Below are 9,433 nucleotides of genomic sequence, written 5' to 3'. Positions count from 1 at the left end.
TTGGGCCGTAGCTACAAATACTCAGATTATAGACCATTTTTTGTAAATTAAGAGCGTAATAATAATCTATACCTATATCTATATCTCTATTATATCTAATAACAAAGGGGCTAAGGGCCTGTTCGGTAGCTCCCCAACTCCAATAAATCCTCAAATCCAGCTTCTCTTTTCGATCGCCAGCTTCCCACGCGAGCGCTAGCGCTCAGAAATCCGTTCGGTGTCTCAGCTCCAGGTTTCGATCGTCATAGATGGGCTGCCAGCCATCTTCAGTGGGATTCGGCCTTATTGGACATTGAGGAGAGGCCGAAGTGAGCCCAAGATGGAGGCTGGATGGAAATCCACGTGAGGCTCTGTTCCTAGGGGCTGAAAAGATGGCTAAAGGCCTGGTTTGGAGTGCCTGGGGCGCATTTTTCAGCCTATTTCGCTGGCAGGCAGCGTTTTTCTCCTTTTTCTTTGCTTTCTTTCTCTAACAGAGATGACCAGATTCGCTGGGGCAAAGAGTTGCCTTTTCTTTTCTGTGCATTTTTACTAACAGAGAACTATAAAGGGTAGTTTGCAATACTTTCTGCATATAAATTATAAATTATTAAACAGAAATGTATTTTGAATGAAAATACATATATGGCAACACATATCTTAAGGACCAAGACAGTCTGCACGTATTTCATATAACAAAGGGCACAATATTTGCATAAGTTTGCAAATCAAAAGTGGTACATGTTCCTAACATGTACTTCACCAACCTAGAGCAATGTCAGTAGCAAGTTGGTTCCTAAACAGATCCATGTCAACACCATTTTCCTCCGAAGTAGATGTATCTGAAGCATTTGTCGGAACAGCAAATTTCCTATACCGTTCAGGAATTGTTGGCACATAATCCGGATCCCTATCACATCGAACAAAGTGGAGATCTGATTTGTGATGGAAGCGAACATAGTTGTGCAATGCCATTGTAGCAGCAACTATCATCTTTTGGGTTTCAGTTGAGTAGCTTGGCATCTTCAAAAGTATTTGCCATTTCATCTTCCAAACTCCAAAGGTTCTCTCTATGCAATTGCGTTTGGATGAATGGATCCTATTGAACTTCTCCTTAGGAGTATTCGGTGGTGCGCCTCTTTGAAAGTCAGGGACATGATACCTTTCTCCTTTGTAGGGTGCAAGATATCCAATTCTATTAGGATAGCCAGCGTCTACAAGGTAGTGTTGCCTAAATAACATACAGAGTAATGAATGTAAGTTGTTGGATATATGACATAACTTGCAACAAGTAAAAAATCTCACCTTTTGGAGGATGGGGAAAGGTATCCTTGTCCATATGCATTGCGGTATATAGCACAGTTGTGTCATGCATAGAACCAGGTTGACCAATAGAAGCATAAGTGAAATGCATATCAAAGTCACATATTGCCATCACATTCTGAGTTATTGCTCCGGTTCTTCCGATGTACCTCACTTGTCCGGCCTCAGGAATAGAAGCCCTAATGTGAGTCCCATCTATTGCACCAATGCAGTCTTTCAAGTGTGGATAAGCCCTCCTGTCATTCAGAATCCTTGGATGTATGGTCCTAAAATTTGGGTCCTTAGGCTTGATGTAGTCAGCAGACATCTTCACGGCACAAAGTAGTACCTCATGGAATTTGCGGTGGATTGTATCTGCGGAATGCTTGAAACGGTTTTGGGTTCTTCTATTTGATTCACACCCACCCAAGGTCCACAGGAACATAGCAAGAGACTCATAACTACTAACGAATGGGGAATGGCCGAGCCCATACTTATCCTTCAACAAGTCATGAAGTTCAAAGAATACCGTCGCCTTCATTCTCAGCATGGTGAATGTCTCTCCGGGTGTACCGATAGTCTCCTGCAACCATCCAAATCCACTCAAGATAGATGTCCTAGGATTGGCCTTCATCACCCAATTGTCACAATACTTCCCAAATATGGTTGATGCACTCAGATACATAATGTTCATTTCTTGTGCATGGGCACGAATCATTCTTTTCTTCATTTCATAATAGTTTTCATTGTCACTTTCACTGTCAGATGACATCTGCACATACAAAGCCAATGAGTTAACAAACAATGGTTAGCATGGAGAACAAGAAATATGAAGACGAAACTCCACTCCATACATAAATATTATCGATCCAGTTATTACAAGCCATATAGGAAACAATTGTTCAAGAGTGAGTACTTAAAATATTGTTCAACCACTGACATAGTAAATAAAATGGTTCGGTAGCATAGGACATAAGCAACCATCACATATATGGCATAAACTGGGAACTACTAGTTCCCGTACTTGACATTGAACTTCCTCTTTAGCCAACCCAAACGAGTGTGAACACTCATGCTCAAAAACATCTCCCTTTGCTCTCTCTTGATGAAAAGCTCAGAGGCAATGAAGTGCTCATCGCTGCCTTCTATTGCACCACAAGCAATTGCTTCCTTCATAACAGATGCAACAGAGGTGGTGTCATCGTGCTTAAAGAACGACTGAAACGACGAATGTGATTCCTTACAAATGTCCCCGATCATTGTAATCTGCTCCTGCATCACTTGTGCGGTCTTCTTGTTTGTGTCACAAATGATCTTGCCAAGCCTCTTATTAACCTTTGGTGTAATAGGAGATGGTGCCTCTTCGGGATCCTCCAACAGATCAACATCTTCTATTTGCTCAAGATTTATGGCACTTGATATTAGTGCAGCAGAAGTAGGGGGGATGCCAGAAGTCGGATTCCAATGATCGGAACCGTCACTTGTGATGTCTTCAAACATGATGCGCAAGTTCTCTTCATTGCGAAGTCCATGCTTCCTGAACTTGTAACAACCTGGAATGTCCTGTAAATATACAAACAAGACAACATTTGTCAACAACAAGTAATATGAAGAAAGATATGATATGCACAACATGAGAATGAAAACTCACTATCTTTGCCTTCTTCCACCACTCAGCATCTTGTTTCACAGTGTTGCGCTCTGTGTCCCATCCCGCTCCTGTCTCCTTCAACTTAAGTTTCTTGAATACACCATATTCACCTCTTAGTTTGTCCCATTTGTTCTTCAATTGATCATTTGTGTACTCCAACCCTGTTCTTATTTTGAATTGCCTCACCACCTCATCATATGCATTGGAGGTCAAGTGAGTATTTGGCCTATTTCCAGCTCTCACTTGCTGGACAAACAACTCGGTGATAATCCGAGTGTTCTCAATAGTCCATTCGGCAACCATTTTCAACAACTCTATATAAAAGTCCATGTCACTTTGTGTGTGCTAATAAAATTGTATGCTCTCATATATATAAAGATTCATGTCATAAAAACAACTGTATGCTCTCATTTATAAACATACTCAGAGACTATTTCATCTATAAATCTGTACGTATGTATATGGAATATCTCATTTATAAACATATACAGAGTCTATTACATCTATAATTCTGTACAGGGACTATTTCACTTATAAATCTAAAAATCATAGCTCCCATCTATAAATCTGAACCAAATGATAGCTTTCGTCTACAAATATGTATGCTCACATTCAGAAAAGTTCATCTTATTTACAAAAGATTGTGCATCTGGGCATCCAAAAATCTGGACCAAATGGCCTGTAACTCAATGTAAAATAAACTGAATGGAGAGTGGTGAGGTTGCACATCTGCACGAGCTCACCTTGAGCTTCTCGAGCGGCGACGACGGGGCAGAGGAGCAGCGTCGCCGACGACGGGGGTGCCGGCTGCTGTCAGGTGGGGGCGGAATGGGGCGAGCTTGAAGGAGTCGCGAGCGTCACGAAGAAGGGCTGCTCGAGGACGAGACCTTCTTTGGGGTGGGGTCGAGGTTGCCGGACGAAGTTGACCGGTGAGGATGCGGTGGCGGGATGTCTGGCGGCTAGGGTTGGACTAGCCGGTGGGGATACGACAGGAGGAGAATGGGGATCGAGATGTATCGAGACTTCTCCAGCCTATCTATCGAACAGGTATGTCACTTGGCGGTGGCACATCCTCGTAATAAAAGTGAACTCCAGCTTTTGCGTTTTCTGGGATCTCCAAACGAGCAGCTCCCGGTTTTTGCACGTAGCCAGGCCACACATCCCAGAAGCTAGCTTCGTGGAGCCAGGGTGTTCGGGCCAGCTCCGCTCCTGGATTCAGGGAAGCTGGGAGTTGGGGAGCTGCCGAACAGGCCCTAATACTTCTGTCCATACATCACGAAAATTGCCCCTGGAATTACAATAAATTACTCACTATGCCATCCATAAGTGAAAATGATTGTTTTTTTTCTTCTTGAGATCGTCGTCGGTATGCCATCCATAAGTGAAAACGATTGTTATTTTTTCTCAAAATCGCCGTCGGTTACGGTTCTTATATCATTGTACCCTTGTATTATATCACAACGGCACTAGCATCGCGATGGCCAAGGCCCCAGTCAACCTTTTTCTCTCTTTTTCTGTCTTATAGCAAGCGTGCCTTATCCTCCCTTCGCATGTTCACGGGCCACCCCATGTGCGAGCTGCGATGATCCCTGTTATTTTTTCATTTCGTTTTTTGCCTTTTCTTTTCTTATTTCTGTCTGTGTTTTTCTTCTTTCAATTAATTCAGGATTCCCAGAAAATCCAAATTTTAAAAATGTTGAGTTTTTAAAAAATTGCAAAATTATAAAAATTTCGTGATTTAGAAATTATTGCCATATTACAGAACAATTTACGATTACGAACAAAATGTTCATGAGATTAAAAAAGGTTCATGACTTTTATAAAATGGTCGTGTATTCAAAACATATTCAAGAATTTAAAAAATGACCATGAAATTTTATAAAATATTCACAAAAAATTGAATAGATTCGTAAGTAACGAACAAAACGAAATGACACCTACATAGAATAGATTCGCGCGTTGGGTAAAAGAAAAGGTTTATGTATTATGTACTGATCCCAAAAAAATTGGCACAACTTTCATGTTAGTTTTTGTAAGCTACTCTCTTCGTTCTAAATTACTCGTCGCAGAAATGGATATATCTAGAACTAAAATACATCTAAATACATCCATTTCTACTATGAGTAATTCGAAACGGAGGGAGTACGTGATGTCTAATTTGCCTCCATACATAATTATATTTTTCTGCCGCGGCGCTAGGTCAATGGGAAACACATCATTCATCAATCTAGCTCAGACAAGGTCCACCAGTGCAGTTTGCTCAGCCAAAAAAAAAAAATCACTATGGTGCTATAGGAAATCAAGTCTTGATGAGACCATCACACATTCAGATTTTGAAATGACTTTTTAAATGTCCCTTATCTCATCATGACGTGATTCAAACGTAGTTTATGAAATGATATTTTAAAAGTCCTTATCTCCCTTGCATAATCTAATTGTTTTTTCTTCTATTACAACGTAAGGGCATATTTGCTATAACAAAAAAATGTTCATGATTTCACGAAATTAAGAGTGATAGCGTATCTCGATGATGTAGTAAAATGTGATCTTGGCCATTGGAGATTATGAAAAAATTCTACCATTTCAACGCATGGGCCCTTAAAATGTTCGCTGATTCAAAAAATGTTTTTCAAATAAAAAAATCATTATATCAAAAAAATGTTTGTCAATTTTAAAAATTGTTACACCAATTTCAAAAACAATTTTCTTCCATCCTAGAAATGTTTGCCGTTCAAGAAAATTGTTAAAAAAATGTTCATAGGTTTAAAAAATGTTCGCAAATAGTATAAAATGTTCATGGATTCAAAAGTTGTTCTTAATTTTAGAAAATGTTTGGAAATCTTTAAAGGTGTTCATGATTTAAAAAAAAAATCATGATTTCAAATATGTTCACGAGTTTAAAAAAATGTTCATGATTCCACAAAATTGAGAGTGACAGTGTATCTCAGTGATGCAGCAAAATATGATCATGGCCATTGAAGATTATCAAAAAAAAATTCTTTCGTTGCAACGCACGGGCCCTTTTGGTAGTTATATCGGATGAGAATAGGGTGGCCGAACCATGTGATTTGGGTGCAGACCTTATCGAAGTCCATCTCTGGCCGTGCTCCCATACAACGGCCGGCCGTGTCAATTTCTTCCTCATCACCTGGCCGTGTCAATTTCTTCCTCATCACCTAGCCAAAGGATCGCGCAGCTAGCTAGCCCCTCTTCCACGTAACAACTCCTACTCGATCCAATTATCCCCCGACAGTCCTACGCAAATAAACAACCCTAAAGCGAAACACATCAGAAAAATAGAGCCGAACTTATCTTTAAAAGAAAAAAGAAAAATAGAGCCAAAGTTTGAGCGGAAATACTATTGAGCGAACGTTCGCTCACCTGGACATGAACGCGACGCCAGCTGTTCGGTCACACGCATAAATGATGTGGCGGCTGTAGTTCGCTAAGTCATCCAGCGCGATGGGATCCTTGTCGTCCGATTTTGATCAAGCAATCCGTTGCTATCAACACTTCCTCTCTTTCATTACAGGAAAAAACGTGAAAGTCAAGTACGAAGACTACACCGTGAAAGCTAAATTTAACCTCGGCAAAAAGTTATCGGGTGTTACACTCGACAAAAAGGACTCGGCATACTCCTGGTAGGCATAACGACATAAGCTGAGTGTTATTTGTCAGCTACTCGGCAAAAGGTTTGCCGAGTAAAAATAAGCAGCTCACTGCAAAACGCTACGAGGAAATACCTTATAGGTAGATCCCTACCCAATGCTACTGTTAAGTAGTAGTAGCGCGCTACAGGCACACACTAGTATATGTTAATCATAGAGGCACTCCCAAGCATTGCTAACTCATAAAAGACGATGCATTGCGCACTGATACCCTGGTGGTGTTCTCTTTACTGTCATCAGTTATCTTGGCCCTCATTGCAGCCAAGGTGGAGCCTCCGCACTCTCATCTTTCCATTCAGTGCTAGGGCTAGCACATCGTACTCTTCTACATACCACAACTCTGATACCTTTGCCTGGAACAGTTTTGAGATGCAGATTAGCTAATGAATCATTATCTTTAGGACAAACTTTCTGTGATGCAAAAGTTTACCTGGAAGCCACGGATTTTCCCATTAACCTGTGCAACGAGGTCATGGAAGAATTTGATGTGACTGAAAGATGACGTGTCCTCCTGAAAAAGTGTAGGTCAAATGTTAAAATAATTGATGCAATGCGATATTAAATAAACGAGCACAATCCTTGCTAGTTCTAGTAAAGTTTGCACAACTCTAGAAGGTGTCTGCTAGTTAACGAATACTAAAAATTAGAGATAATAAACAGTTACAGAAAGGCACTACGATGCCAAATGCTCGAACAATCCAAATTAGCAGGCTTATTGCATGGTTATATTGAAGAAGCTTGCTAGACCACTGATTAAAGCAAAACATCATGTGCCTTTCTGCAAAGAATTCAGATACAGAAAATAGCAACAGAAAAAATTGTGTTGTAGCGGGCTACCTGTTGTGGGAGCTTAGGAGGTCCCAGAATTCGCGCAAAGGATGTGTGGAGGAGAACAGGATCATACTGCCACATGCATAAAATGGAGTCAGTGACTAATTCATCGAGACGCGTGAAATATCAGGTCAATAGCAATCAGCAATTAGTAAGTGTGTAAACCCACTAGAATGAATCCAGAACATTGAACTTGATGCAATGCGGAAGTCAACTAGTAGAGTAAATTTGAGTTCCCTTCTCAATGTTATCATGCCAATATGATGCTATATGTTCACAATGGGTCAGGTCGTGTTTCCAACAAATTCATCTAAGTTGCTCTCACCAACTGCTTTTGGGGTGCTCGAGGGAGAGCTTCTCTCAATTTTGAGCGGATGTCGGCAGGATCAGTACCAGATTCAACCTAAAATACGAAACCAAATAACTTATTTCAGTCTGTATACTTGTAAGAGTGGAGGATGAAACACTAAGATTAATTGTATACAAACAAAGACAGGTGTCCAACATGTCATCTGGCAGCAGAATAGGGTGTTGTCAAAGATTCAAACCTGCCACAAGCCAAGAAGAACTCCAGTTGATGTCAAGACCACTCGATCCAAAGAAATTTTAAGGGGGCAAACAGCCTCAGTAACTCCTTTTACAGCATCGACTTCGGCTTCAATCTCAACAATACGACACATAGAAGATACATCAGCAAAAAGTTGTAATCCCATGCTCACGCAAATCCCAATCAGATGATTTAATTACCTCATCCTTGGTTGCTAAGATTGGCTCCAGATGATGGGAGGCATGAAACATACTGAAGTGGTACATGCTCGAATTTTGGAACCAAATAGCTGGCAATAAGAAATGACCGAGCAAAGCAAATCAACATGAAGCAGTACTTACACAAGTGTGCAGCTTTATGTTACAAATTAATGAAGTATAGATTGACCAAGCAATATAGAACAGGCGGTCATATCTATTTTATCCATATCAGAAATTAATACCGAAGGAGAGAGTAACTATTAAATGTACTGAACATAAACTTTACCTTTATCAAAATAAGGAAGAAATACTTCCTTCACAGCCTTCCTGCATGTACAAATCATACTCAATTAGCACTGCTTTGGTCCCATTTATTACAAAGAATGAGCAATATTGTCATCCCAGATTGGCCTACTGCAGCTAAACCAAATCCATGCCAGCAACAATCCTTGGAACCATGGCGGTTGATTCGAAACCAAATCTCACCACTTACGCTATCTCGGCGGCGAACACCGGGTCCAGGTAGAGCACGTTTGCACGCACCGGCGGGTCGACGGCCTGATGAGATGAGCAGCAGAGCGGTCACACTTTCAGAAATTCATGCGTGCCACGACGGCGAGAGCAGGGGGCGAGAAGCCTTCACCTTGAGCCTGGGCACGACGGCGCCGTCCCTGACCTCGAAGAGGTCCGAGAGCGTGAAGGACTGCGATGTCTCGCCGCCCTTCAAGAAGGCCGCGCCGCGCTCGTCAAGGTCCCGCGCCATCCTGCCGTACAGATCGGCGCGCCGGGAAGACACGGGACCAGGAGGGGTGGCGGGAGCGTAGGGGTCCATGGTCGGGCGGCCCAGAAGGAGGAGGAGGATGATGAAGACGGCGGCCGGCAGGAACCAAACGGCGCTGGCCGGAGATCTGAAGCGGGTGGAGCAGCTCGGGGCCTTGGTGGCCATCAAAGGCAGCTTTTTTGTGTGTGTGTGTGTGTGTTCAGGTGTGTCAGTGTGTGGTCTGTCGATTTTCTAGTAGCATCGTGTCGATAACGAGTAGCACACGGCGACCACACGCACCAGAATCTAAGCCACTACTGTTGTTACTAGTTTTGAGGTTAATGCAACTTTTTCTTGAATTGTGAGTGACTTCATAATACACGAGTTTATGTATATGTCAATAATAAAAAGCTGTCCATACTCATTTATTAGTGAACTAGACGCAGCACATTTAACTCACATATTGACTAACAAAGTGATGCAAGTTCTCAAAAGAGA

At 41.7% G+C, this 9,433-nt stretch overlaps 1 protein-coding gene across 1 annotated transcript; it reads right to left on the bottom strand.

The window, feature by feature from the left end:
* Positions 1–6,483: 6,483 nt before the first annotated feature.
* LOC119330383 lies at positions 6,484–9,168 on the bottom strand. Its single transcript, XM_037603492.1, has 9 exons — positions 8,819–9,168; positions 8,669–8,733; positions 8,462–8,502; positions 8,176–8,264; positions 7,977–8,090; positions 7,754–7,831; positions 7,435–7,500; positions 7,028–7,108; positions 6,484–6,950 (listed from the first exon to the last, which is right to left on the bottom strand). The coding sequence occupies exons 1-9, from the start codon at positions 9,119–9,121 to the stop codon at positions 6,834–6,836; spliced, it is 954 nt and encodes a 317-aa protein (XP_037459389.1). The 5' UTR covers positions 9,122–9,168; the 3' UTR covers positions 6,484–6,833.
* Positions 9,169–9,433: the final 265 nt, after the last annotated feature.

The sequence above is a fragment of the Triticum dicoccoides genome, chromosome 7A, assembly GCF_002162155.2.
Source record: "Triticum dicoccoides isolate Atlit2015 ecotype Zavitan chromosome 7A, WEW_v2.0, whole genome shotgun sequence".
In the NCBI taxonomy this organism is placed as follows: Eukaryota; Viridiplantae; Streptophyta; class Magnoliopsida; order Poales; family Poaceae; genus Triticum; species Triticum dicoccoides.
This window is presented reverse-complemented; position numbering and strand designations above follow the sequence as displayed.

Bases quoted from the DNA above. Each gene is read 5' to 3' on its own strand.
- LOC119330383 (XM_037603492.1), bottom strand. From the start codon at position 9,121: ATGGCCACCAAGGCCCCGAGCTGCTCCACCCGCTTCAGATCTCCGGCC. The intron at 7,832-7,976 runs GTTTGAATCTTT...TTCGTATTTTAG, and splicing joins TTCTTCTTGGCTTGTGGCAG to GTTGAATCTGGTACTGATCC. The intron at 6,951-7,027 runs GTAAACTTTTGC...AAACTGTTCCAG, and splicing joins GGAAAATCCGTGGCTTCCAG to GCAAAGGTATCAGAGTTGTG.